Below are 27,932 nucleotides of genomic sequence, written 5' to 3' on the forward strand. Positions count from 1 at the left end.
TTCCACCGCGACCCCAATTTTGACTTTGACTCGGTGATTGCTCCCATTCCGGAGGAGCTTAGCGGCGTCCTTGAGAAGGTAGTAGAGGACCAAGTGGATGTGCTACACCTTCAGTTCTCCCGCGACACCAGCGAGGATCAAGGCGGAGCTGAAAAAGAAGGGGATGGTAGCGGCGGCGGCGACGACGAGGTATCTCCTTAAGCCACCCCTCTGTTTTCTTGCTCGGTGTTGATCATGGCCTCGCGGAGGCACAGAGATGATGACTTTTTGTACAAGTACATAGTGTTGTAATAGATGTTCACGCTCTAGCGAGACTTCCTCTCAATACTTGCTTTTTTTCCTTTTGCCCACCTTTGTGTTATGCACCATTAGGACCTAGCCCCCTTGTGTGCGTCAGCCGTCATGGGTACATCATGTCGCGGTGCTTGGATGGCCCGAGAGGTGAGGGGCACTAAGAGCTCACAAGGGCCCTGAGGCACGCCGCTTAGGATGCTGTTCCCTGACGGGTATGCGGTTCGTGCGAGGGAGAGACGCCAGCGCTCATGAGATTGCGCGAAGTGGGCTCGAGAGATGTCGCGAGGTGTTTAGGATTATCTTTTGTGGGATGCCACATCTTGTGAGGCCACTTGCCAATGGGGCGCGTCTCACGGGGCCCCTGCTCAAGGAATCTCCCCGCGAGGTGCCGCTCTTGATATTTTCCGGGGCGGTCTGCTCTTAGGTAATCCTTGCAGGGCAGGTTCAGTCCCAGGGAACGACGCACGCTCGTCGGCTCACTCATGGGTGTCACCCGAGGAGATCAGACACCAAGAACCTTGGCAGGGTGGCGTGTACGGGGCAGGCCTGCGAGCCAGAGCCCGGTTACTTGGGTTCCTCTGCGCTGCTGGGACTGACCCGAGCGTAGGCACCGTGTCTAGCCCCCGCTCGCACGAGGCCGAGGAGGAAGGTGGCAAGCACCTGCGGCTCGTGAGGCAAAAAGGATGCAATGAAATCAACACAAATCGGAATACCAAAGTTTTGCAGAAGGAAAAATCACCAATGTAATTATACAGTGAAAAAGAAGAAAGGTGGCTGTCGTGTCCTGCACGGATCATCTTAAGGTTGGTGCAACCGGTGGGGTGCCCTCATTTCGATTGTTCCGCCAGCGCGGGGCATGGGGCTTCCACCGGGGTGTGTGATGAGGACATCAATACCAATGTTACACCCACATCCCCTACTGATATACATACTGGACCAATTACTAGAGCTCACGCACACCAATTGAATTACCAGGTACTTTTGTTTCTTGGGGACAATTCTATTGTTCATGAGAATATGATGCTACCTAAATTGGATACATTTGTGTTTATTACTAATAAAAGGCCTAGCATGGACAAGAGGGACGAAAACTGGAGTAGGATCAGCATGGAGATGAAGGCGCGCGCGAAGGGATCCAGAATGGCATTTCTAGTGCATATTTGAGCACTTTGAAGCCTTCGTGATGACCTACAAGGACATGGACGAAATATAGAAGATGCCCCTTCTTAAATTTCGTCCATAGCTTATTTTAGGTGTTGCGCCACCTTATTTTTGGGCCAGGCCCACGTAATTTTGAAATACTTAAGTATATGCTGTTTCTAGAATCAGTATGTGTGGGCAAACGAAGTTAGGGTTGGTTTCATACCCCTCCTACAAGGGACTACGAAATTCCCCCTACTCCTCCATATATATAGCCTTTAGGGCATCATTTATACTTTGGGTTTTGTTTAGATAAATAGTTCGCCATAGCTGCAACTTTGCGTACTTCGTTTGTGTTCAACGACCAGACCAAGACATCACAGAACCCCACTTGATCAATAAAGCTTTCCTATTTTATTTGCAATATCCAGATTCCTATATCAGTTTCTTGCTTGTTCTTTGTTTGCTTGCAGGAAATAGACCCTCATGGTCAGGTTGATCATTTTCCGGCGTGGTCAATAACCTCTCGGAGTTGGTTTAGCAATTGCTAAGGCGCGACGTCCTCGCACGTTCGTAGTCAGATCATCAAAGTCTACTCCACGAAAAATGATAGCCACCATCTCATCAAAAGACGGGACACCTTTGCCTCTATATCAAGTGGTATCAGATTTCTAGGTTGCTCGGTGAGATTCTATAGTTTTTCATAGTTTAGATCAAGTGCATTCTTCATCCATATAGTCCACGAAAAAACCATTAAAACATTGGGGTTAGTTCATCATATCTGAACAATCTGAGCCTTTGCATAGTCTTTTTAGTATTTTGCTTTGTTGAATTTGCGGTTGCATCGTCGTGTCAAGTTGCTGGTCTTAGAGTCTAGTCTTTTAGAGTTTCGAGTTCTGGTTGTAAGTTGTCACGCCGCCGCCGCACCATCATCATCACCCCTGCCATCTACCACCACCGCTTATCCGCCATGCTCTGAATCCATATACCACCACCAATCTATATCCACATACCACCACCGATCCGTAGCCATATACCACCACCAATCTGTATCCACATACCACCACCGATCTGTAGCCATATACCACCACCGCTACCATATCCCACCACCGCTGCCATATACCACCATTTCTGCCATATCCAACCAGCATATATCCACCACCAATCTGAGTTCTTTTCATATTAGGTTTGGTTTCGAGATCCATCTATTTTCCGATTTGTGTTTCCTTGCCCGAGTAGGTTTTGAAAAAAAATGGCGACTGAAAATATTTTTCCCTATCCCGTTTTAGCCTTTTCTGAGTCTTTTGAGACACGTGCCATCATGCTGATTTTTTATCTCACTTTTTAGTCGTCACTGCCCTGATTTCTGAAGAAAAAAATAGTCATGTTATTTTGAATTGGGAGAGCTTTGATGCACTCGCCGTTATAGTGATTTTCGGCAAAAAAAAGAGTGCGATTTTTTTTCTGAATGTGCTTTTCGGTTGTTTCCGTGCAGCTCCATGATTTTGTTAGTGTTCTAGGCTCGCGTCTCTAGCATGGTCTAGCCTAGGACTAGCACAGTGTCGTCGTTGAGCGTTTATTCAACTTTGTATCTCTGAGTTGATTATTGCTGACATTTTTGCTACTATATCATAAGCCTTCCCAGCTCCGCATACATCTACATCCTGCATTTGACACCACCTAGCAATCACTATGTCGAAGCTTTGAGAGTTTTCACTACAACGGTTGCCGATCACCACCTACTGCTGGGTAAGAACAAGTAAGAATTTCAGATTTGCTTGACGGTTTTGTGACACCCCACCATCACCACTTTCTAGTAGTCTGTAGGATCATATTTTTGTGTGTTTCTATTGCTGCTAACCATGGCAGGACCACAAGCCGACAAGATTGATTGGGAGAACATGACGAAGAAGGAGCTTCACGATAAATTTCAACAAATGTTGGGTCAACAGGTAGAAGACGTGATGGCCAAATTTGGAAAGGCCCTGGAGAAGATTGATGATATTGAGAAGAAAATTGACACCAAGTTGGACGCCAAGTTCGATGAAGTATTCACGAGTCTACCACAACCACCACCTGCATCTGCTGCACCATTGCAACAACAACAACCACCACCTCCACGTCACGAAACAGCCCTCCGCTGAGCGGGCCGTGTTGCTCTTGAGCCCAGACAAAATTCTGGTGCCGCTGCTACTGCTGTTGATGCTTCTGTAGCTCCTATTGCTACTATAGAGGTGGAGGACCATTATGAGGATGAGGTTGACCAAAATCAGAACTACGTGCAACCACCAGCACCACCACCACTGGGTCGTCCTCATACATATCATCGCAACTGTAGGGCTGCACCACCACCACCTAAGGTACGAGATCATGACCATCTTCCTACACTAAAATTGAATATTCCACCATTTGAGGGTAGATATGTTCCTGATATATATCTTACTTGGGGATTAGAAACTAAACAATGTTTTACATGTTTACAATATCATGAGGAGAGACGTGTTCCTGCTGTTGTTTGTGCTTTCACTAGTTTTGCATGTGTTTGGTGGTCTGAACATTGTAAATTATATCCTATTCCAGCTGCTTGGGCTGCTTTGAAAACTGCTATGCGTACTCATTGGGTTCCACCATACTATCAACGTGAATTACTTCAAAAATTGCAGCGTTTAAGACAAGGAAAAATTATGTAGAAGAATATTATCAGGAATTACAAACTGACATGATTCGATGTGGTATTGTTAAGGATAATGAAGCTATGCTTGCACGTTTTATGGGTGGATTAAATAAAGAGATTCAGACCATTCTAGATTATAAGGAGTATAATAATATCACTCATTTATTCCATCTTGCTTGCAAAGCTGAACGTGAAGTCCAGGATCGACAGGCATTGGCGCGAACTAATTTTTATGCAGGTCGATCTTCATCATGGACACCACATACATCCTCTACTCCCACACGTCCTACTGCAGCACCACTGACTTCAGCCACCAATTCCAACCGAGATACAAGAAAACATGCACCACCACCACCATCTGCTAAGAGTACACCTTCTGGGCCTGCCGAGAGGTCTTCTTCATTCATGGCATCAACAGGGCACACACATGATATTATTTGTCGTCCTTGTAAGGGAAGAGGTCATTCTGCGAGAGAATGCCAATCTCCGCATGTTATGATTGCCACTGAGGATGGTGGGTATGAGTCTGCTAGTGATTATGATGAGGAGACTTTGGATCTTACTATAAGTGAAGAACATGGTGGAGATTATTCTGATCATGAGATGCAATACATGGCTGCTAAAGATGCTGACAGGAATGAAAGTTTAATTGCTCAAAGTGTTTTGAGTGTGCAGGTCACACAAGCTGAGCAAAATCAGAGGCATAATTTGTTCCATACAAAAGGAGTTGTGAAGGAACGTTCTGTTCATGTCATCATAGATGGAGGGAGCTGCAAAACCTTGGCTAGCATGGAGATGGTGAAGAAGCTATCTCTCACCACAAGACCACATCCACAATGTTACTACATCCAATGGTTCAACAATTGCGGCAAGGTTAAGGTAACACGTACTATTCATGTGCATTTTAGTATCTCTACATATGCTGATTATGTTGATTGTGATGTGGTACCCATGCAAGCATGTTCCTTATTACTTGGTAGACCATGTCAATTTGATAAAAATTATGTACACCATGGTAGAAACAATCAGTATACTCTTGTTCACAAGGATAAACATATTATTTTGCTTCCGATGACTCCTGATTCCATTTTGAAAGATGATATTAATAGAGCTAATAAAGAAAAACAGGAGAAAAATAAGAGCGAAAATCAGATTGTGGCAAAAGATTTTGAGCAACAAATGAAGCCTAATAATAAACCATCTAGTGTTGCTTTTGAAATTAAATTGAAAAGCGCATGTTTACTTGCCACCAAATCTGATATTGATGATCCAGATTTCAGCAAATCTGTTTGCTATGCTTTTGTGTGCAAAGAGGCGTTATTTTCATTCGAGGACGTGCCTTCCTCTTTGCCTCCTGCTGTCACTAACATTTTGCAGGAGATCACTGAAGTTTTTCCACAAGACGTGCCACCAGGATTACCACCTATTCGCGGGATTGAGCATCAGATTGACTTAATTCCCGGTGCTTCGCTGCCAAATCGTGCGCCATAACGTACCAATTCAGAGGAGACGAACGAAATTATGCCTCAAGTACAGGAGCTGCTCGATACATGTTATATACGTGAATCTCTTAGTCCTTGTGTTGTTCCTGTTATAGTAGTGCCAAAAAAGGATGGTATGTCGTGTATGTGTGTTGATTGTAGAGGCATTAATAATATTACTATTCATTATCGTCATCCTATTCCTAGGCTAGGTGATATGCTTGATGAATTGAGTGGCTCTACAATATTCTCCAAAGTTGATTTGCGTAGTGGATACCATCAAATTCCTATGAAATTGGGAGATGAATGGAAAACAACATTTAAAACTAAGTTTGGTTTATATGAGTGGTTAGTCATGCATTTTGGGTTAACTAATGCACCTAGTACTTTCATGAGATTAATGAACGAGGTTTTACGTGCTTTCATTGGACGATTTGTGGTAGCCTATTTTGATGATATACTAATTTATAGCAAATCTTTGGAAGAACATTTGGAACATTTACGTGTTGTTTTTATTGCTCTACGTGATGCACGTTTGTTTGCTAACCTTGGGAAGTGCACCTTTTGCACTGACCAAGTATCTTTTCTTGGCTATGTTGTTACTCCACGGGGAATTGAAGTTGATAAAGCCAAGATTGAAGCTATTGAGAGTTGACCGCAGCCCAAAACGGTCACACAAGTGAGGATTTTTCATGGACTCGCTGGTTTCCATAGGCGTTTTGTGAGAGATTTTAGCACCATTGCTGCACCTCTCAATGAGCTTACAAAGAAGGATGTGCCTTTTGTTTGGGGTACCACACAGGAAGAAGCCTTTACGGTATTGAAAGATAAGTTGAAACATACTCCTTTACTCCAACTTCCTAATTTTAATAAGACTTTTGAGTTTGAATGTGATGCTAGTGGAATTAGATTGGGAGGTGTGTTATTACAAGATGGCAAACTCGTTGCATAGTTTTCTGAAAAATTGAGTGGGCCTAGTCTGAATTACTCTACTTATGATAGGGAATTATATGCTCTTGTTCGGACTTTAGAAACATGGCAACATTATTTATCGCCCAAAGAATTTGTTATTCATTCTAATCATGAATCTTTGAAACATATTGAAACTCAAGCAAAACTGAACCGTAGACATGCTAAATGGGTTGAATTCATTGAGACTTTCCCTTATGTCATTAAACACAAGAAGGGTAAAGAGAATGTTATAGTGATGCATTGTCTCGCTGTTATACTATGCTTTCACAACTTGAATTTAAAATATTTGGTTTGGAGACCATCAAATATCAATATGTGCATGATCCTGAATTTAAAGATGTATTGCAGAATTGTAAAGAAGGGAGAACATGGAACACGTTCGTCATTAATGATGGATTAGTGTTCCGTGCTAACAAGCTATGCATTCCAGCTAGCTCTGTTCGTATTTTGTTGTTGCAGGAGGTGCATGGAGGAGGATTAATGGGACACTTTGGCGTGAAGAAGAAGGTGGATGTACTTGCTACGCATTTCTTTTGGCAAAAGATGAGACGGGATGTTGAGCGCTTTGTTGCTCGCTGCACTACATGTCAAAAGACTAAGTCACGACTCAATCCTCATGGTTTATATATGCCTTTGCCTGTACCTAGTGTTCCATGGGAGGATCTATCTATGGACTTTGTTTTGGGTTTACCTCGAACAAAGAAGGGGAGGGATAGCATATTTGTTGTCGTGAATAGGTTCTCGAAAATGGCATACTTTATACCATGTCATAAAAGCGATGCTGCTGATTTGTTCTTTCGTGAAATTATTCGCTTGCATGGTGTGCCGAATACTATTGTTTCATATTGTGATACTAAATTTCTTAGCCACTTTTGGAGATGTTTGTGGGCTAAGTTGGGGACTAACTGCTTTTTAGTACTACTTGTCACGCCCAAACTGATGGACAAACTGAAGTAGTCAATAGAACATTGTTTACTATGCTTAGGGCTATTTTGAAGAATAACAAGAAAATGTGGGAAGAATGCTTGTCTCGTATTGAATTTGCTTATAATCGTTCACTGCATTCTACTACTAAGATGTGCCCTTTTGAAATTGTATATGGTTTCCTACCTCGTGCACCTATTGATTTGTTGCCTCTTCCATCTTCGGAGAAGGTTAATTTTGATGGTAAATAACATGCTGAATTGATCTTAAAAATGCATGAGCTAACTAAGGAGAACATTGAGCGTATGAATGCCAAATATAAACTTGCTGGAGATAAGGGTAGAAAACGTGTTGTGTTTGCACCTGGAGATCTTGTTTGGTTACATTTACGTAAGGATAGATTTCCTGATTTGCGCAAATCAAAGCTAATGCTACGTGTTGATGGTCCTTTTAAGGTGTTAGAGAAAATAAATGATAATGCATATAAACTTGAGCTGCCTACAGATTTTGGGGTTAGTCCAACATTGCTGATTTGAAGCCTTATTTGGGTGAGGAAGATGAGCTTCTGTCGAGGACGACTTCATTTCAAGAAGGGGAGGATGATGAGGACATCAATACCATTGTTACACCCACAGCCCCTGCTGCTATACATACTGGACCAATTACTAGAGCTCGCGCACGCCAATTGAATTACCAGGTACTTTCGTTTCTTGGTGAAAATTCTAATGTTCATGAGAATATGATGCTGCCTAAATTGGATACCTTTGTGGTTATTACTAATGAAGGGCCTAGCATGGACAAGAGGGATGAACACTGGAGTCGGATCAAGCATGGAGATGAAGGCGCGCGCGAAGGGATTCAGAATGGCGTTTCTAGTGCATAATTGAGCACTTTGAAGCCTCTATGATGACCTGCAAGGACATGGACGAAATATACAAGATGCCCCTTCATAACTTTCGTCCATAGCTTATTTTAGGTGTTGCACCACCTTATTTTTGGGCCAGGCCCATGTAATTTCGAAATACTTACGTATAGGCTGTTTTTAGAGTCCATATGTGTGGGGAAACAAAGTTAGGGTTGGTTTCGGACCCCTCCTACAAGGGGCCACGAAATTCCCCCCTACTCCTCCATATATACAGCCCTTAGGGTATCGTTTAGACTTTGGGTTTTGTTTAGATTAAAAGTTCGCCATAGCTGCAACTTCGCGTACTTCGTTTGTGTTCGACGACCAGACCAAGACGTCACAAAACCCCACTTGATCAATAAAGCTTTCCTCTTTTATTCGCAATATCCGGATTGCAATTTTAGTTTCTTGCTTGTTCTCTGTTTGCTTGCAGGAAATAGACCCTCATGGTCAAGTTGATTGTGCTCCAGCGTGGTCAATAACCTCCCGGAGTTGGTTTAGCGATTGCTAAGGTGCGACGTCCTCGCATGTTCGTAGTCGGATCGTCAAAGTCTACTCCACCAAAAAGATAGCCGCCATCTCATCGGAAGATGGGACACCTTTGCCTCTATATCAGTGTGGGTATGATCGGGATTCTATCGTTCCGCCGGTGTGGGGCATGGGGCTTCCACTTGGGCGTGGGCATGATCATGGTTCGATTGTTCTACCAGCACGGAGCTTGGGGAGTCCACTTGGGCGTGGGCATGATCGCGGTTCCATCGTTCCGCCAGCGCGGAGCATGGGGCTTCCACATGGGCGTGGGCGAGAGCTCTCATATGCCCACCAGGCGGCGTATTGAGAGTCTGCGGGGCGTGTACAGCCCCACATCGTTCGTCCGTGTGTCGGTCACGGGTAGAACTCGTGGAGATGCTGGATGTTCCATGCGTTAGGCATGGGAGCTCCATCCTCCATCTACAGACGGGCGGCGCCTGGTCTGGAGACATGGACGACCCGGAAGGGGGCCTCCCACATGGGCGAGAGCTTGTCGAGCCCCTCTCTTGAGAGGAACCGATGCAGATAAGGTCTCTGACCTTGAGCATATGAGGCCGGATGTCGCGGCAGTGGTGGTGGCGTAGGGCCTGTTGGTACCTTACGGCGTGAAGAGCAGCCTGGTGGCGGGCCTCAGTGAGGAAAAGTAAGTCGACGTCCCGCGAGTCATCCTAGCGTGCTTCATCAAATGCCAAGACTTGCGGGGTGCCATGCTTAAACTCCGAGGGAAGGACCGCCTCGGCCCCGTAGACGAGGAAGAAGGGGGTCTCACCGGTGGGCTTAGTCGCCGTGGTGTGGATGGACAAAAACACGGATTGTAGCCCATCGTGCCAACCCCTGCCGTAGGCCTCAGGTTTCTTCTTGATGCTCCTTGTGTTGAGGCCTTTTAGGACCTCAGCATTGGCACACTCAGCCTGATCGTTGCTCCGCGGGTGTCCCACCGAGGCGTAGCATATCTACGTACCAAGGTTGGCGCAGTAGGACTTGAAGAGGCCGCTTGTTAACTGGGAGCCGTAGTCGGTGATGATACAGTTGGGGACGCCGAATCGGCTCACAAGGCCCTTGATGAACTTGAGGGCCGAGCCTGTCGGGATGGTGCACACGGGCTTGACATCCGCCCACTTTGTGGATTTGTTGATAGGGATGTAGAGGTATCGGTAGCCGCCAGCCAGGTCGGGGAAGGGGCCCAGTATGTCCAGCCCCCATACCGCAAAGGGCCATGAGAGTGGGATTGTCTAGAGCCCATGCGGAGGCTGGTGGATTTTCTTGGCATGGAACTAGCAGGCTTCGTAGGATTGGACCAGCTTGGCGGCATCGCGGAGTGTTGTGGGCTAGTAGACGCCGCTGCGGAACACCTTACCGGCGAGGGTACGTGATGAGAAGTGGTGCCCGCAATCTCCTCTGTGAATGCCGGTGAGCTGTTCACGGCCTTGCTCTTCTAAGATGCATCGCAGCGAAACGCCATTGGGGTGCTTGATGAGGTCACCTATTATAGGTAGGGTCAAGGACCCATCATCTGGAGCCCACAGGGGCCCCCTCACCATTATGGGTAGGCCCCTGGACCATAGCAGCATTTAGATCTTCATAGCAGGAAGTCCACTCAGATGCCTCGACGACACTCGGATGACTACCCGTCACTCGGCTGGACAACCACCACTCGAACTGAAGAGGTGAAGGGATGGTGTGTGTCAGAACCGGGGCTCCGCTGACCCTGGGAATGGTTCGAACTCTGGGTGTGCTCGAAGGACTCCGCTCTAATACTGCTCACCGCTCACTACCTCATAGGGATGCTCCGCGTGCTCGAGTGAGATGGAGAAGCAATGGACACGCTGATTTACCCAGGTTCGGGCCACCTTGCGGTGTAAAACACTACTCCTGCTTTGTGGTGGATTTCCTCGCGAGGAGGATGAGGATGAACTAGTACAAGGGAAGCAAGAGTGCTTGACCCGGATACCTCTCTCTACGGTGGAGACTAGACTATACTTACATTGGCCTGGGTCCTCTTCCCCCGAAAACTCTAGGCGGGAAGGGATGCCACAACGGCCAAATTCGAAGGGGGACAGGAGTACATCCTATCCTGACTAAAGGTGATCTTCGCCTGCAAAGCTTCTGGTCGTGATGAGCTGGTGGGCTCGGCGATGACCTCTGTCCCGGCGAGCTAGTGGTCTTGGTCTTGTTGCACCGAAGAGGTAAGCTTTGGGGATTCCATGGGAACCCGCGTGCTGGCTTTGTTCCTTTAGCACCAAAGAGGAAACTGTCCTGGACTGCGCCCGCTAGCGCCCTTCTGGCCCTCGTCATGGCTCAAGTCACCACATGCCTCGTGAGGCGTGGTGCGAGCCTAGAGTTGTCCGCCCCTTGAGAGGCAGCCTCAGGAGTTCGCTCCTTAGGAGGTCTTGATGTAGTTCGCCTGGCGAAGCGGGGATCCTCGCGAGGGTCTTGCTCGTGAAGTCCTGCCGCAGGGCCGCACCAGACCATTGGTGGAGCCACATGCTGGGCCGTCGGCAGACGGGCCTGGGTACCCCCAGTCCCAGAGCCCTGATAGTAGCCCCCAGGCCTGCGGAGCGCTCGACCTTGCTCAGAAGAGGAGACAACAAGGCAAGGGAGAAGCGAGGCGGGACCTAACCGCCTGCTGGCCATGCTCGACGCGTGGCGCACAACGGGGCATGGACGCCCCCACTTCCCCATGTCGCCTCGGGAACTGCCCAGGCTGACATAAAGCTTGGCTCGTGCCATGGGTCCATCATTGCTCTAAAGGTGAGGGGGCGCATGCTGGCCTTGTCCGATTGCTTATAAGAGGGCGAAGGGGCGGAGCCCTCGGGCCATTCTGTCTTCTCGCCTTTCCGTCTTCAACCCTTGCCACAGCAGGCATGGCGCCCTTGAGAAGGTTCACCGCCGCCGAGAAGGGCAAGGCAAAGCAAGAGGTATCGGAGCCACCGCAGCCTGCCAGAGGGCGTTGCTGCCCTCGTAAGTCCACCGCTATGCCTGCGGCGCTTCCCCGGGGGCGCGGGTGCCCACCATTGGTGGCCCACACTGGTTTCGGCGGTCGCAGGAAGAACCCTTCCCGCGGACGCAGTCGTGGGGGTCGAGGCAGCCGTGGCCAAGGAGGGGAGAGACGGCGCGCTCCCTTGGCCGCCTCGGGCATGGGCCCACTCCGCCGACTCGGCCGGCAAGTTTTTCATGTGTATGGACAACCTGCCCCGCACCTGGCTCCAGCTCCCGGGGGAACTGGCGGCGGATGTGCCTCTTGGGTTGTGGTTGCAGCCGGATGGCTACTGCAGCAGGTCCTCCTGGGTGGAGGCTTCGTGTACCTGACTCGAGGATGGAAGTCGTTTGCCCGCACTCGCGGCTTGAAGGGGGGCATACCCTCCACTTCAAGTTCGACGGGGTGTTGACGCTCTTCATGAAGATCTTTGGGGAGATCGGCTGCCGCCTCGGATGCTGCCCGGAGGGCGACAGCAGCGGCAACGACCACCTTTCTCTGGCGACGACGACCACATCAGCAGTGGCAACTTCTGCGGTGAACATGCCCTTGGTTGTGGCCATGGAGCCTCCAACGATGATGGCACCTCCTTCGAGGGAAGCAGGAGAAACGACGACTACGACGAGCCGCCATGCCGCCGCATCAAGGTGGAGGATTACTCTCACTAGGCGCCCACGACATCAAAGGTGGAGGAGATTTCTTTTGTTCTTTCATGCACTTGGATGAGATGGGCCTCGCGGGGGCGTGTAAGAAACTGCGGCGCTTGTGCCTTTATTTTAATACTTCTATCTTGCGTTTAAATCGCTGTGGCATCTCTCGTTTGGGCTCGGTGTGACGCCCCGAGACCGATGCTCCAGTTGCCTTCCATTTATTTCGTTGACCTCGTCTGTTTCAATTGATTGTTGCATTCATCATCGCATCATCCGCGTTGCATGGGCACTTGTGTCATCATTCTTTTCAAACTTGCAGTCATCCATAGTTGCTGGGTCTCCCAGTTCTCACCGTTATCCATTCTGAGTCCATCCACACTCGCACGCGCCTGCGACACCTTCGAAATACTATTTTATAAGTGGGATAAAAATGTTATCGGAATGGGGTGGGAGTTGGCGTGCGGTCTTGTTATATTGTAGGTAGACCGCCTGCCAAATTTCATCGCATTCAGAGTCCGTTTGATGCCCCAACGGATAATTGTAGCGGCACTATAGTCGGTTTATCCGTCGAACGTTTTCGGTGCCACCGAAAACCCATACCGGGCTGCATTTCATCCCACTCTTCTCATCCCACACCTCCTACATAGCCCACCTAGACCAGCTAACCCCTCTATGGACCGGTGCCGTCCGATCGAGATCGGAGGGCTCCGGACCCCTCCTAACCCCTCAAAACCCTAGCCCCTGCTATATATGGACACCTCCCCTTCCAAATATGGCAGCCTACCCACTCCACCTACCTCTAGCCTTCCCCTCGGATCAGCCGCCACCCCACCTCCATTTTGGCTCTGATCCAACACCCTGCCACCTTTGGTGCTGCCCAAGCGGGCGAGCCGCCACTAGCCAATGGCGCGCTGCCACGTCACCCTTAGACGGCCTCTCCGCGCCACGGCCCGCTGAGCCCATCGTGGGCCCATGCGAGCCCGATCGTGCCCACCGCCACAGCCCCAGCACCCGACCACCTCCCTCGATCCCGATCTAGATCGGGAGAGGAGCCCGAGCTCTCTGCCTCGCCTCGCCGCCACCGTCCCTCGCCGCCTCAACCCTACCGCCACACTCGTCCGGCAACAGGAACCGCCGCCGGCGACCACCTATGCTGGACCCCGCCACCGGTGCTCCTACTTCCCTTAACCATCTTATTCTCCCTCTCTCCATCACCCTCTCTCTCCCGCAGGTACCCAACCACCGATGTGGACGCCGACCCTCAAGCTCGCCGATCTCGACGCCAATGCCGGGAACGGAGAGGCAGCCACCGGATCCGGCTTCTGGCGCCCGTCCCCGGCCTCCTTCTTGCCTCCTCAACCCCCCTGGGATCCCGCCTTACCAAGCCGCCACCGCCATGGTCCTGCCCGGGATCGAGCAAAGTTGCTCGTCCTACACGCACGCACAGCCGTGGGCTGTGCAATGCCCAAGGCCCAGTAGTGCCAAGGCCGGCCCAGCTCTGCCTCCCTCCTCGGCCCAGCTCTGCTTCCGCCCTGCTCCACTGAGCTGGCCCAAGTGGCCAATGGTAAGTGTCCCACCTATTCCACGCCCTGTCTGCAAGTTAGTTATTTGACGCTCGGATCTGTCAAAGGCTCGTCTTTTCTGCAGTAAACATCATATATGCATTTTGAACTTGCTGTTACTTTGTGCATGGTTGTCCGATGGAAATGATTTATATATGAAAGTTGTTCTACGATGGTGGATTTTTCATGCGTAATAGAGTTCATATTCATGTCAAAATACTCATTGCAAAAGTGCATCCTTATGTTAAATGTTGAATCTTATAAAACATTCAAACTTGTCATGATGTTTGCCACTCATCCCTTGCTCCTATGCATATGGTTCCTTCATGTGATTTGATCTATGTTATGTGTACTTTGAAGACATGCCCTAGGTTGCCATGTAAAGTTGTTGTATCATGTCTCTTTCTTGCTCTCAAGTTGCCAACATGATAAATTTGTCAATCTGTTAACAACATGTTCCATTTTGCAAAAATAATAGTAATTAATATGTGCATCATATGGGTTTGTTCCCATGGAGTAAGTTGGAGATTGCCGTGTCTACTACATGTCCATGTCATTGTAATAAATATTAAAATTTCTATGCTTGTTGTTGTGTGCATCGCAAGTCAGCACCTTGATGTTAATATTTTTTTCCCAGATCGAATTCATGGTTGCATATTGTGTTGATGATTCCCATGAACTTGTTGCTCCTATATATGACATGTTATATGATTTAAGATCCATGATATGTACTAGCATGCTATGCCATTTTATGCCATGATTAATCACTGTATCATATTTATTTCATGCCTTCAACATGCCATCATATTAACTCTGCTTATGTATATGCCCAGTTTTTAACCAAGTCCTAATCTATAACAGAACATTGCATTTTGCATGGATCATAGTAAATTAACCATGATGCTTATGAACCTAAACCTTAAAGGGGAATTGAAGTATGTTATCTCTACTTTAAGGTCATATCAAGTTTTTACCCATAAGGTTCCTGTAGGAAGTTGTTTTGACGCTTGGAATATGTCGAGTTACTGTTTTGGGCAGACTGTTATTCAAACTTGCTTTGTGTGTATGTGTTGAATCGTTGCTACGTTGTGCTCATGTACAATATGGAAATTGCTTATAATTGCATGTAGTTTCATCATATCATGTTGCATCCTTGATTTGAGTGTTTGTGATTGATGTTTGCATGCATTTTGCATCAATACCATGTTAAACTTGTTTAGCTCTTCTCTTCTAGATCGTAGCTCCAAGTTAAATGATCTACCTATGTAAATTGACTACAAAAATGTGTAGATCATCGTGGTGCACTTTAAATGGCTGTTTAACCACTTTAACATTGTGTTTTAATCAGATCAGTACAAAATTCAAAATTTGCATCTGGGGAGTTTCCGGAATTGTCGTGTGCTGTTTCCGGCCTCATTTAAACTTGCTTTGATGTGGGATCTTTCATGCATCATCTCTTGCCATGAGTAACAACATTTATCCTTGTCATGCATCATACTTGCTTGAGCATCATGCCATGTTTATGCTTGTGTGTTTACTGTGTTGCTTGATTCTTTCCGGTTGTGCCTCTTCACAATAGTCCCCGGTTTCATTGCGATTGTGAGGATTCGTTTGACTACGTTGGTTCGTCTACTTCATGGACTCGATCTCCTTCCAAGCAGGATCTCAGGCAAGATGACCATTACCTTGGATATCACTACTATCTTTGCTATGCTAGTTGTCTCGATGCTATCACTATATATGTCGCGCTACCTACCACTTGTTTGTCAAGCCTCCCAAATTGCCATGATAAGCCTCTAACTTTTTCCATCATCCCAGCAAACCGTTGTTTGTCTATGTTACCGCTTTGCTCAACCACTCTTATAGCGTTGCTAGTTGCAGGTGTAGTGCAGGTTGTTCCATGTTGTGACATGGGTATCGTGGGATATCACAATATCTCTTATTTAATTAATGCATCTATATACTTGGTAAAGGGTGGAAGGCTCAGCCTTTTGCTTGGTGTTTTGTTCCACTCTTGCCGCCCTAGTTTCCTTCATACCGATGTTATGTTCCTTGACGAGCGCTCCTAACACATGTGAGTGTATGGGAACCCCCTGACCAATCGCTTAGGAAAGAACTTCTCCAGCAAGGCCCAACATTGGTTTTAAAATTTGCCAACATAATAATACTGATAACTTGATTAACGCATAGGGAGTTAGAGCTACCCGAGGAGTCCTAATTCAACATAATACAAGAGGGCCAGTGTCGATGGTGTTGGTCCTAAATGGGCAGCCTGCGGGGTCACCACGGGGAAACTCGAGGACATGTTTTACTCGTAGCTTGTCCCATCCGGCCGTGCCCTGAGAACGAGATACGCGGCTCCTATCGAGATTGTCGCCACATCGGGCGGTCTTGCTGGATTAGTTTTACCTTTGATGAGAGGTAGGTTCACCGGGATTCCTTATCGAAAGCATTGTGTTCTTCATGGTGTGAGGATGCTCCATTGGATGCATGTGGTAGTTTATAGTAGATTAAGTTGGAGCACCCCTGCAGGGTTAAATCTTTTCGGAAGGCATGCCTGCGGTTATGTGGCAACTTGGAAATTTATAATATCCAGTTGTAGAGACCTAGACACTAAACCCGAAATAAAATACACCAACCGCGTGTGTAACCGTGACCGTCTCTTCTCGAAGAAGTTCAGGAAGACAACATGGTGGGGTTATGTTTGACTCGTAAGTAGTTCAGGATCACTTATTGATCATTACTAGTTTGCGACCGTTATGCGTAGCTACTCTTCTTACTATTGTACTCATAAGTTAGCCACCATACAATGCTTAGTGCTGCTGCAACCTCACCACTTATCCATTCCATACCCATTACACTTTGCTAGTCTTGGTACCCATGGTAATGGGATTGCTGAATCCTCATGGCACACAGATTACTACAACAACAGATGCAGGTACAGGTAATGTGATGACATGACGTGAGAGCAATGCTTGCTTGTTTTGGAGTTCTTCTTCTGCTTCTTCTTCTTCGATCGAGGGATAGGTTCCTGGTCGGCAGCCTGGGATAGCAGGGTGGATGTCGTTTGTGTTTTTGTTTGATTTCATCCATAGTCGGATGTTGCTCTTCTGTATGATGTTTGATGTATTCATGTGGCAATTGTATCCCTTGTATGTATCCCCAACTATTATGTACAAAGTACGATGTAATGATATCCACCTTGCAAAGTGTTTGAATATGCAGCTCTATCCTTGGTGGGACCTTTGAGTTCCTCTCGGATAGGATCACATATTTGACATGATAAGTTGGTATCAGAGCCTCGACCGACCATAGGAGCCCCTTTATTGACCGTAGCATGGCCGTTGTCGAGTCTAGAAGAAAAAATATATTTTTGGATCTAGTTATATCGGAGAGTAGGAATTCTTTTTACTCCTTATCCCCTTCATTGCTCCGGCGAGGATTTGTGACGTAGGTGTTTTGATTCTAGTCCTCTTCCCCTTCAAATTTTCTTTAGGATCACGCGGGTATTTTTCGTTCGTTGCGATGTAAATCCTTTTCAACCGGTGCACTTCTCTTCAAGTTATTCCATCCTCTTCCTCTTTTGCAAGATCAATTATCAGTTTCTCAATGGTGTTCGTTTCGCCTGTCCCAAGATATTTACTTTTCCCACCCTCCCGCCCTTTTTCTTCATGGAGTCTGAAGTCTCGAATCAAGCATCAATTTTATTCATGCAAGCCTCTTCGTTCTTTCCTCAATTGTTCCAAGCGGTGAATTCTTGACCCGTTCATCATTGTTTGTCTCGTTTTATTTTCTGGTGGGTCAATTCTAGTTTTTCGGTGTGACCATATCCCTTTCCTCATTTCAAATGCTTTCTCATGCTGGTGCACCTCTTAATCATACACCTCTCCCTAGTCATATCCGGAGTGTAGAAGATATCTCAGAAGATTCACGTTTCATTCTTAATCCCTTCAAGCTAATTCAAGGTTGTTATCTCATTCAAGTTTCAATTGTTCTGGTGCATCATCTCTCTTCTTCAATCATCAACGGTGTTTCTTTTTAGTGCGCCCTAACCCACATGTTTTTCCCCAGGATCTTACTTGGCTCTTCTAATTTTTCCGGAGTTATTGTCAAATTCTTTTCATGTTTGACGTAAGAATGAATTTCATAAGTCAGATGACTCCTCCAAGATCGCCTTCAAATTATTTTCATCTTTGGCTCAATATTTCTGTTCAAGTTGTTCCGGATTGTCTCAACAATTTGGTGGTATCTCTCGTCATAATTCTCAAGGCGAAGAAGATTTTATCTTAAATGTTGCTCCGTATCTTCAAGATTCATGGTTCTAGCTTCATGCTATCCTCTAAAATTGTTCCGTTTGACAGAAATTCTTTTCTTACCCATCCAGAGTATTTCAGGAGTTGTTTTCGTTTCGATTCTCTTGAGGCCATTTCATATTTTATTTCTTTCAACTTTCAGCTCTCGTTCTCCAATTCTTTCCGGTGCCTCGTTCGAGTATCCTCTATCAGCTCATGATCTCTTCGCTCTATTATATTTAAATTATCTCAAGTATCTTTGTTTGTTTTCCAATCCTTCCCCGTGATTAGCCCCTTTCCTCGTTCATTTTCAGTTATCATGATGGTTTGTTCAAGATTCCTCTTCCTTTGTTATCATATTAATTCATTCATTCTTTCCAAAGTCCTACCGGTGATTCGTTGAAAACTTTCTCAAGTTTGCGCTATATCAATCCTTTTCAATGGGACTAAGTAGTATGACAAATCCGTTGCTTGTCATCAATTTAAATTGATGAAGGATACGCATAACATAATTCTTATTCTTGTTTCATACAAGTGATTAATTCCTTCTTCCAGAGTATGTTCATGATGAATAAATTCTCAGGTCGAAGTGATCCATCTTTCTTTACCGGAGTTCCAACCTATCTCAGTTATCTTGTCACGAACCTCCATCTAAATCATTGCAAGTCTTCAACTCTTGTTCTTTTCAATTTTCAATTATTTTCTATAATCCTTTAACTACCTGAGCTCTTCAAGAGTTCTTCATGGTGGTTCGTTAAGGATTTAATTCATTTTTGAAGTGTTCATCAACATTCTTGTTGGAGGAGCTCAACTATTCTTGTTCTTGCGTTTCGAAGTGCAATCCCTTCTCCCTTATCATTTGAGTTGGTAGTATACCATTCTTGACAAACAAGGAGTCCCGAAGTGAAGTTGTCAAGATTGAGATATTTTAAATCCATCATTTTCTATTCGTTCACGAGATCGTTTCAACCTATCAATCTCTTCATTGGATTTATCTTGGTAAAGATTGCACCTAAAGCCTTTCCTAAGGAATGTTGCTAATTATGGTGCCTATCGATAAAACAAGTTTTCTCGTATTCTCTCGATCAAAGAAGATTCTCATCTCTTGTTGCTCTGAATCAAGTCTTTTGTTTTTGTTAGTGGCCAGTTGTCACCTCATAATTTTGAGATGTTTTCCATAAGCCCACAACAAGCTTATTCTTTTCGTTGTTCATTTTCCAACAACTCCATTCAATCCTTTGTTCTACGAATGCTTTTCAAGTTCAATTGTGGTAGAAGCTTCTCATTCTATTCTTTGTTCATTTCTTTCCAATGATCTGGATTCTATTACTTCGTTCCGGAGGTGTTGTGATGTCGCTCTCTTCAACCCATCATCTCATTTGGTCAAAGATCATGTTCTTTTATTGCTTATCCATTTAACTGGAGTGTTATGTTCTCTTTCAAGTTCTTTTATGTTATCAAGTCTTGCGCCTCTTTTCAGTCGGAGTGCCGCTCGAATTCTTTCATTCTCATTCCTTGTCTATCTCATTTTAACTGGTGTGGTTTCATATTCATTTAGTCCATTAAGCTCTTGTTTCGTGTCTTTCAACCTACAAAGTTCCCGTAAAGTTCCTTGTACCTCTTTTCCAAGGGAGTGTTTTCAACTTGGTTCATCTCCGTTGTGTCATTTCTTTCAAGTTTTTCAATCTCTCAAGGTTCTTTTGTTTCACTCGTTTGTCGAGGAAGCAACTTTGTTTACCTCTTCATCTTCCTACTCCCTTCCTCTTCTCATTCCTCGATCACGGGACGAGATCTTCTGTTAGTGATGGAGTGTTGTGACGCCCCGAGACCGATGCTCCAATTGCCTTTCATTTATTCTGTTGACCTTGTGTGTTTCAATTGGTTGTTGCATTCATCATCATATCATTCGGGTTGCATCGGCACTCATGTCTCATTCTTGTCAAACTTGCATCCGTCCGTAGTTACCGGGTCTCCCAGTTCTCTCTGTTGTCCGTTCTGAGTCCAACAACACTCGCACGCGCCCGCGACACCTTCAAAATATTATTTTATAAGTGGGATAAAAATTTTCTCGGAATGGGGTGAAAGTTGGCGTGCGGTCTTGTTATATTGTAGATAGGTAGACCGCCTGCCAAATTTCATCGCATTCAGAGCCCGTTTGATGCCCTCGGAAACTCGTGCCGGGCCGCATTTCATCTCTCTCTTCACAGCCCACACCTCCTACACATCCCACCTAGCCCAACCGAACACCCCTCTCGACCAGTACCATCCGATCTAGATCGAAGGGCTCCGAACCCCTCCTAACCCATCAAAAACCCTAGCCCCTGCTATATATGGACACCTCCCTCTTCCAAATCTAGCAGCCTACCCGCTCCACTTACCTCTAGCCTTCCCCTCGGATCAGCCGCCACCCCCACCTCCATTTTTGTGTTGATCCAACACCCCACCGCAACATGGCGCCGTCCAAGCAGGCGAGCGGCCACCAGTCGCCGCCTCCAGCGAGTGGCGCGATGCCACGTCGCCCCCAGACGGCCTCCCCGCGCCACAGCCCGCTGAGCCCATAGCGCGCCTGCACGAGCCCGACCGCGCCCGCCGCTGCAGCTCCAGCGCCCGACCACCTTCCTCAATCCTGATCTGGATCGCGAGAGGATCCTGAGCTCTCTGTCTCGCCACGCCGCCGCCGACTCTTGCCGCCTCAACCTCGCCGCCGCACCCGTTCGGCGATAGGAACCACCGCCGGCGACCACCAAGGCCGGACCCCATCGCCCGTGCTCCTCCTTCCCCTACCCATATTCTTCTCCCTCTCTCCCTCACCCTCTCTCTCCCATAGGTACACCGCCATGGGCGGCCGAACCACAAGCTCGCCGATCTCGACGCCGACGCTGGGAACGGAGAGGCGGCCACCAGATCCGGCGCCCGTCCCCCGCCTTCTCCTGCATCCACGCCCCTGGGATCCCGCCTTGCCAAGCCGCCGCCATGGTCCTGCTCGAGATCTAGCAGAACTGCTCGTCCCGCACGCACGCACAGCCGTGGGCCACGCCATGCCCAAGGCGCAGTAGTGCCAAGGTCGGCCCAGCTCTGCCTCCCCCCTCGACCATATTGCTTTGATGATTCCCATGAACTTCTTGCTCCTATGTATATGACATGTTATATGATTTGAGATCCATGATATGTACCAGCATGCTATGCCATTTGATGCCATGTTTAAGCATAGTAGCATATTTGTTTCATGCCTTAAACATGCCATCATATTAACTCTGCTCATGTATATGCCCAGTTTTTAACCAAGTCCTAATCTATAACAGAACATTGCATTTTGCATGGATCATAGTAAATTAACCATGATGCTTATGAACCTGAACCATAAAGGGGAATTGAAGTATTTTATCTCTACTTTAAGTTCATATCAAGTTTGTGCCCATAAGGTTCCTGTAGCATGTTGTTTTGATGCTTGGAATATGCCTAGTTACTGTTTTGGGCAGACTGTTATTCAAATTTGCTTTGTGTGTATGTCTTGAATCGTTGCTTTGTTGTGCTCATGTACTATATGGAAATTACTTATAATTGCATGTTGTTTCATCATGTCATGTTGCATCCTTGATTTGAGAGTTTGTGATTGATGTTTGCATGCATTTTGCATCAATGTCATGTTAAACTTGTTTAGCTCTTATCTTCTAGACCGTAGCTCCAAGTTAAATGATCTTCCTATGTAAATTGACTAAAGAACTTGTAGATAATCGCGGTGCACTTTAAATGGTTGTCTAACCACTTTAAAATTGTGTTTTAATGAGATCAGTAGAAAATTCGAAATTTGCATATGGGGAGTTTCCAGAATTGTCATGTGTTGTTTCCGGCCTCATTTAAACTTGCTTTGATGTGGGGTTCTTTCATGCATCATCTCTTTCCATGAGTAACAATATTTAACCTTGTCAGGCATCATGCCATGTTTATGCTTGTTTGTTTACTGTGTTGCTTGGTTCTTTCTGGTTGTGCCGCTTCTCACTACTGCAGGATGCTTCTAACGCGACACTACAATCAGAGACCCTTCGACGAAACTATGTGCGATGCCATAATCGCAAACGGTGATGTAAAAAATCATAAAAAAGAATGCAAAACATTTGCGATGGTGGATACATCAAACATGTCTCAGAAGTTAGATGCATGTGCGATGCGGGGCATACGGTTCAATTCAATGAACTATTTGCGATGAGGCAGAAGAACAGAAACGGGCAGCCAGATGAAGGTGTGTGCGCTATATGGCATACGGTTCATATTGTGGATCTAAGACTGACAGTAGAATGGGGGTTAGGTATGAGGAGGCAAGATCCTAGCTATGGCGAAGTTGTACACACGAGTTTTACGAGTTTAGGCCCTTCGCGGAGGAAATAATAGCCCTACGTCTCGGTGCCCGGAGGCGGTCGACTGGATTATGCGTGTGTGTGTTACAGGGGGTGCGAACCCTTGTGCCTGTGGAGGGGGGTGGCTTATATAGAGTGCGCCAGGACCCCAGCCAGCCCACGTTACAAAGAGTTCAATGTACATAAAGAGGAAGCATTACAGGTAACGTCCACAATAAAGTGATATAAATGATCATTAAGTCTATGAGTAAACGCCCGACCGTTGTTCTGCAGAGTGACTTTAGATCTTCTGTATGTCGAGTGGTTTCTGTTACGGTCGAGTGACATTGATTCTTCTGAGTGGAATGTTTCTGGTCGAGTGGATGATGGTACCCTTCGAATGCTTCTGACCTTAGGGTGATGTCCTTGGGGAGGGTATCTAGGTCAGGCCTATAACCCTACCCTAGGTACATAGCTTCGTCATTAGCCCCCGAATGGTTCAGGGTTGGAGTGGAGAAGGAGTTGAAAGTACTTCCGATTCAATTTTCGCGCTTCGGAAGTGTCTTGTTTGGATCAACGAATCAACACGGTGGCACCAACTTCTTTTTCAGTCACCTTGATCCATTCTTGGTTTTGTCGAGTGAACTATTACTGAAAAGCTTCGAGCGTTGATATGGAGAAAATCTTCTGTCTGACAGGTTGCTCTGTTGCCCGCGGATCCCGCGGGATTTGAATTTTTGGAAGCGCGCGGGGCGGAGGAGGCCGCTGTAGTCGGGTTGGATTAGGCAGGGCCGCCTCGATTTCTGTGCCACCTTTTTCGCCATGTATCACGCGCGTGACTGTTGCGGGATTTGATAGGATCGCCCGGGTCCACAGGTCAGTCACTCGGAAGCAACCTCATATAAGGCGTCGGACTGGGGTTTTTGAACAGTGTGTTCACATTCTTCCTCTTCCTTCTCCGTTTTCTCCATCACACCCGCTCCCGCCCCGGCGCCGCCGCTCTGTTCAAGCTCCGTCCTCTATGATGGGGAAGGAGAAGACAGTGGCTCTGGAGCGCGCGAAGAAGGCAACGGCGAAGGCGAAGGGGAAGAAGTCCAGCCGGGGCGGATCTTTGTCGAGGTCCGGTCTGCCGCGCGGCTGGATCCAGGGCGATTGGATCCGGTCGAAGATTCGTCAGGACGACATCGACGATCTGGCCGAGGAGGGATTGATCCCCGACAGATCTGCACGGCTCCCGGAGGACGAGCCTGAGCCCCGACCGTAGGAGGGTGAGTGCGTCCTCCTCGCCGCTCACGTCGACCGCGGGTTTTCTTTGCCTCCTCATCCTTTTTTCCGAGCCTTCTTGGACTTCTTTGGAGCACAACTTCATCACTTTTCCCCCAACACCATCGTGTGTCTTGTCGCTTTCGTGTCTATGTGCGAGAATTTCTTGGGTTTTCGACCACACTGGGGCCTCTTCAAGCACATTTTCACGTGTCGCTCTCAGTTGGTCAAAAAAGCTAATCGAACTGATGAGAAGACAAAAGTGATCTAGATGTGTGGGGGTCTTGGGATTCAAATGAGGGGTAAGAGCTCTTTCCCAGCCATAATCCTTCCCGAGTCAGTCCGAGGGTGGCAGTCGACCTGGTTTTACTGCAAAGACCAGCCGACTCCAGGTCAGTCGACTGGACTTCCCCCCTTTTCCATGGCTCTGGTAGAGAAACCCTCCGCCTTGAAAGTGACCCCGGGGGAGAAAGCGGAGGTGAAGGTGCTGGTTGAGAGAGTGGTCCAGCTCATCCGTGATGGCGTGACCAGCATGGATCTGTTGGAAGTCTTCCTCGGACGACGCATTCAGCCGCTTCAAGCCCGTGACCATCCGATGTGGATGTATTCGGGCATTGACGATTCCACTCGGGTCCATCCAGAAGAAGTCGACGAGGATACAGTGGAGAAGTGGTTGAAGGGTATCACTGGCAACAAAGATAACCCCAGGGGTCCAGGAGAGTCCCTCCACTCGACAACACGTACGAAACAGACAAGGTCCAACTCTGAATTGTCGAGTGTTTTCTTGATTTATCATGTAACTGCTTGTTGTCAACCGACTGATTTTTGTTTCACTTGTTGTCTTTTAGGTCTTTACTGAGATGTACTCGATGCCCAACGGGGAGCAGGAGCAGGATCCAGAGGGGGAGGCGAGTGGCGGCGATAGCGGCGAGTGGCATTCTGACGGAGAGGAGGACGAGGAGAGCGACGACCCGAGCGATGAAGAAGAGGTCGACTCACCTCCCTGTAGGGAAAGGTGATCTAAGCACACGCATGACCCGGCAAGCATCCGCGGCACAGCGACCGCGCAAACCGGGCAGTCGTCAAAGTGCCCTCGGACGTCTTCTCCAGCGCCGACTGAGAAGGCACCGAAGCAGCCGAAAGCTGCGCCAACAAAACCGCAGAAAGCCTTGCCCAAGATCAAAGTGACCATTCCCACTGTTTCTGGGTAATAGTTGGACTTGAGTTCCTTCTTTAGTACGAACTGGGTCTTGGTCGACTCACTGTTATAGACATGACCGACTGAATCTTGAAATTTGCAGTGCTGCTACCTCCGAAACTTCCGCTTAGAAGAATGAAGACGAAGAAATGGAAGATGTATTCACCTCCAATCCAGGTACGATTCTCATAATCTTGTCCTTATTTACTCGGTCGTTTTATTGGTCAATTGAATTTCTGGCAATTGATTCTTTTTGCAGCTCCTCCCCATGTCATTGATCTTCCAGAAGATGACGAAGACGTGCCGTTGAGGTCCCAGGGGAGAAGAAACAGGAAGGCGTCAGCTAGAAAGACACCTCAGTCTGCATCGGCAACCGAAACAGCGATCCAGGAAGGTGGCAATGCCAATCGGACTTCTTTAACTTTCGCCGTACCACTGACAAGTGCTCAGCCTTCAGCGTCGACTGCTCAGACTCCAGCCAATCCATCTTCACTCTTTACCGCACATCACGTCCTAGAGGATCAAGTGGGTGCTGCCAAGGAAGCCATACGCCAGGCGGGCATCATGATGGAGCAGATGAAGATGGTACGGGAAGCCAGCCAAGCGGCCTACGACGCCAGCTCAGCCCTTCAGAGCAACGTCCAGGTTGGTTGATCACCGACTGAGTCTTTAGCTTGCCACTTGTTTTGTTAGGATATGCTACCTGAAAACTTCCTTTGAAAAATCTTTTCATCTGTCTGCGTTTCGCATTTGTACACCCACTGGGTGTTTTTGATTTGCCACTGAGCAAACTTGTATCTTGAGTCGACTAAGTTGTGTCGGTTGGATCTTTGAACTAGTGGGGGCACGCTGAGTGCACCCACTGGGTGTAGTCCCCGAGACTATAGTTGACTGCGGGCAGTCGACTGTAGTCTCAGAATTGGAATTTTCTCACTCGGCCTGGTTGGACCATGTCGAGTGGAACCTGAACCAGTGGCGGCACGCTTAGTGCACCCACTGGTGTAGTCTCCAAGACCATGGTCAACTGCGGGCAGTTGACTACGGTCTGAGAACAACTTGCCTCTTTTTTTTACACTCGGCCTGGACAGACCACGTCGAGTGGAAACTGGACTAGTGGGGGCACGCTAAGTGCACCCACTGGGTGTAGTCCCTGAGACTACTGTTGGATGTTTGATTCGGCAGTAGTCTTAGAACTTGCTGAATTTATCAGACCATTGCTCTGAAGTAACCAGTCTTTCCATCTGTCGATTGACTGTCCTTTGATTACAGAAATCTTGTGAACTTGGAGCTCGTTTTGCTGACCTGGAGAAGAAGCAGATTCAACTCAACCTTGATCTGCAGCTGGCCAAGACAAATCTGCAGAAAGCCAAGGATGAAGCCGCTGGTAAGAAAAAACTTGTCGACTGATTTGTCTCTGAACTGGATTTTATTTTGCTTTTTCTGAACCGAGCATTGTTTCTTTCAGAGAAACTGAACCAAGCTCTGGCGAAAAAGGACCAAGATCTTGCGGCCACACAGAAAACAGCTAATGAGAAAACTGCACTCGTTGAACAGAAGCTAGCTTCAGTCGGCAAACTGGAGGAAGAAAACGCCAAGCTAAAAACTGCCCTTGATGAAGCCAATAAGGAAGCGACCCACCTGAAGAAGGACAAGAACAATCTGAACGAGAAGATGGAAGGCATTGCTCCCAAGAGGGACGATCTGGAGAACTATCTGGGAGGTCTTGCTAAGAAGTTGTTCGTCATGCTTGAAGGTATTTTCTTCAACCCGACTGACTTGTTACTGCCGGCTCGACATACAACCACTAACTCATCTTTGAATCGTGCGTGCAAAATTTTGCCAGAACTTCGAGGAAGAGACTGGGCGAGTTGAGACAAGCTTGGACCCCATCCACTCTCTAGTGAAGGACGAAGCTGCCATGAACGTGCTCCGACTAGAATCTCGCGTTGCTGGTGTTGTCGACTATCTTGCTCGACTGAAAGTCGCAATGTCGCGGATCGACACATCTCTCTGGCCAAGGGCGACGCTCCAGAATGACCTCGAGTCTCTGATGACTTGGCTTAATGAGGTTCCTGGTCGAGTGCAAGAATGGAAGAAGTCTTCTGCCCGGTGCAGCGCTGATGTGGCTCTGTCCTTGGTTCGTGTCCACTGCAAGGAAGCGCTTAGAAGAGAAGCTGGCAGTGATCAAGGTTGCCAATACCAAGAAGCACGACTTCCAATCCTTCATGCGGACCTTCATTGCTGCTGCCACTCGGATTGCCGACGGAATCGACCTGGACGAATTCGTCGAGCCTGCTAGCCCTCCTCCTGCGAAGTGAACAAACTTTTATGCCTCACCTTAAATTTGCCTCGGAATGCCGAGTGATTTTGTAAACGTTAAACTCCTTTGGGCTTGATGCCCGAGTACTTTAATCCGCGGTCCGGAACCTTAGGATTTATCTGAATTTGGTTTATCTCCGAATATGCTTGTGTTTGCTGTCGAGTGGAACTTGTCCTTCACCAGGAATAACCTTTGTACTTGAGATGCAGCTCTGAGGAGGAGATTCCAGTCGTTGTGCATCTCGTCGACCTTGCAGATAGGGATGGAGCGTACGTTATACTTGCGGCGTAGCTCCGAGGAGAAGGTTGCAGTCGGCCTGCACCTCGTCGTCCTTGCGGATAGGGATGGACTGTACGTTGTACTTGTGACGTAGCTTCGAGGAGAAGGTTGCAGTTGACCTGCACCTCGTCGTCCTT

General features: G+C 47.4%; 1 protein-coding gene and 1 long non-coding RNA gene across 2 annotated transcripts; both read left to right on the plus strand.

Annotated features, from left to right (window-relative positions):
- The first annotated feature begins 20,784 nt into the window (after positions 1-20,784).
- Positions 20,785-23,008, plus strand: LOC123497360 (uncharacterized). The gene is made up of 2 exons (XR_006671051.2): positions 20,785-21,464; positions 22,410-23,008. It is a non-coding gene; the product is annotated as an uncharacterized lncRNA (long non-coding RNA).
- Positions 23,009-24,741: 1,733 nt separating this feature from the next.
- On the plus strand, positions 24,742-27,678 carry LOC141041625 (uncharacterized). Its single transcript, XM_073508401.1, has 6 exons — positions 24,742-25,205; positions 25,300-25,373; positions 25,456-25,841; positions 26,466-26,580; positions 26,662-26,949; positions 27,040-27,678. Exons 2-6 carry the CDS (start codon positions 25,346-25,348, stop codon positions 27,066-27,068), a joined length of 846 nt encoding a protein of 281 aa, XP_073364502.1. The 5' UTR covers positions 24,742-25,205; positions 25,300-25,345; the 3' UTR covers positions 27,069-27,678.
- The last annotated feature ends 254 nt before the right edge of the window (positions 27,679-27,932 follow it).

This window comes from Aegilops tauschii, chromosome 2, assembly GCF_002575655.3.
Source record: "Aegilops tauschii subsp. strangulata cultivar AL8/78 chromosome 2, Aet v6.0, whole genome shotgun sequence".
Lineage (NCBI taxonomy): Eukaryota > Viridiplantae > Streptophyta > Magnoliopsida > Poales > Poaceae > Aegilops > Aegilops tauschii.

Excerpts from the sequence above, each read along its gene's own strand:
- LOC141041625 (XM_073508401.1), top strand. The coding sequence starts at position 25,346 with ATGGAAGATGTATTCACCTCCAATCCAG. Across the intron at positions 26,581-26,661 it reads AGCCAAGGATGAAGCCGCTG|AGAAACTGAACCAAGCTCTG; the intron begins GTAAGAAAAAAC and ends TGTTTCTTTCAG. Across the intron at positions 26,950-27,039 it reads GTTGTTCGTCATGCTTGAAG|AACTTCGAGGAAGAGACTGG; the intron begins GTATTTTCTTCA and ends AAATTTTGCCAG.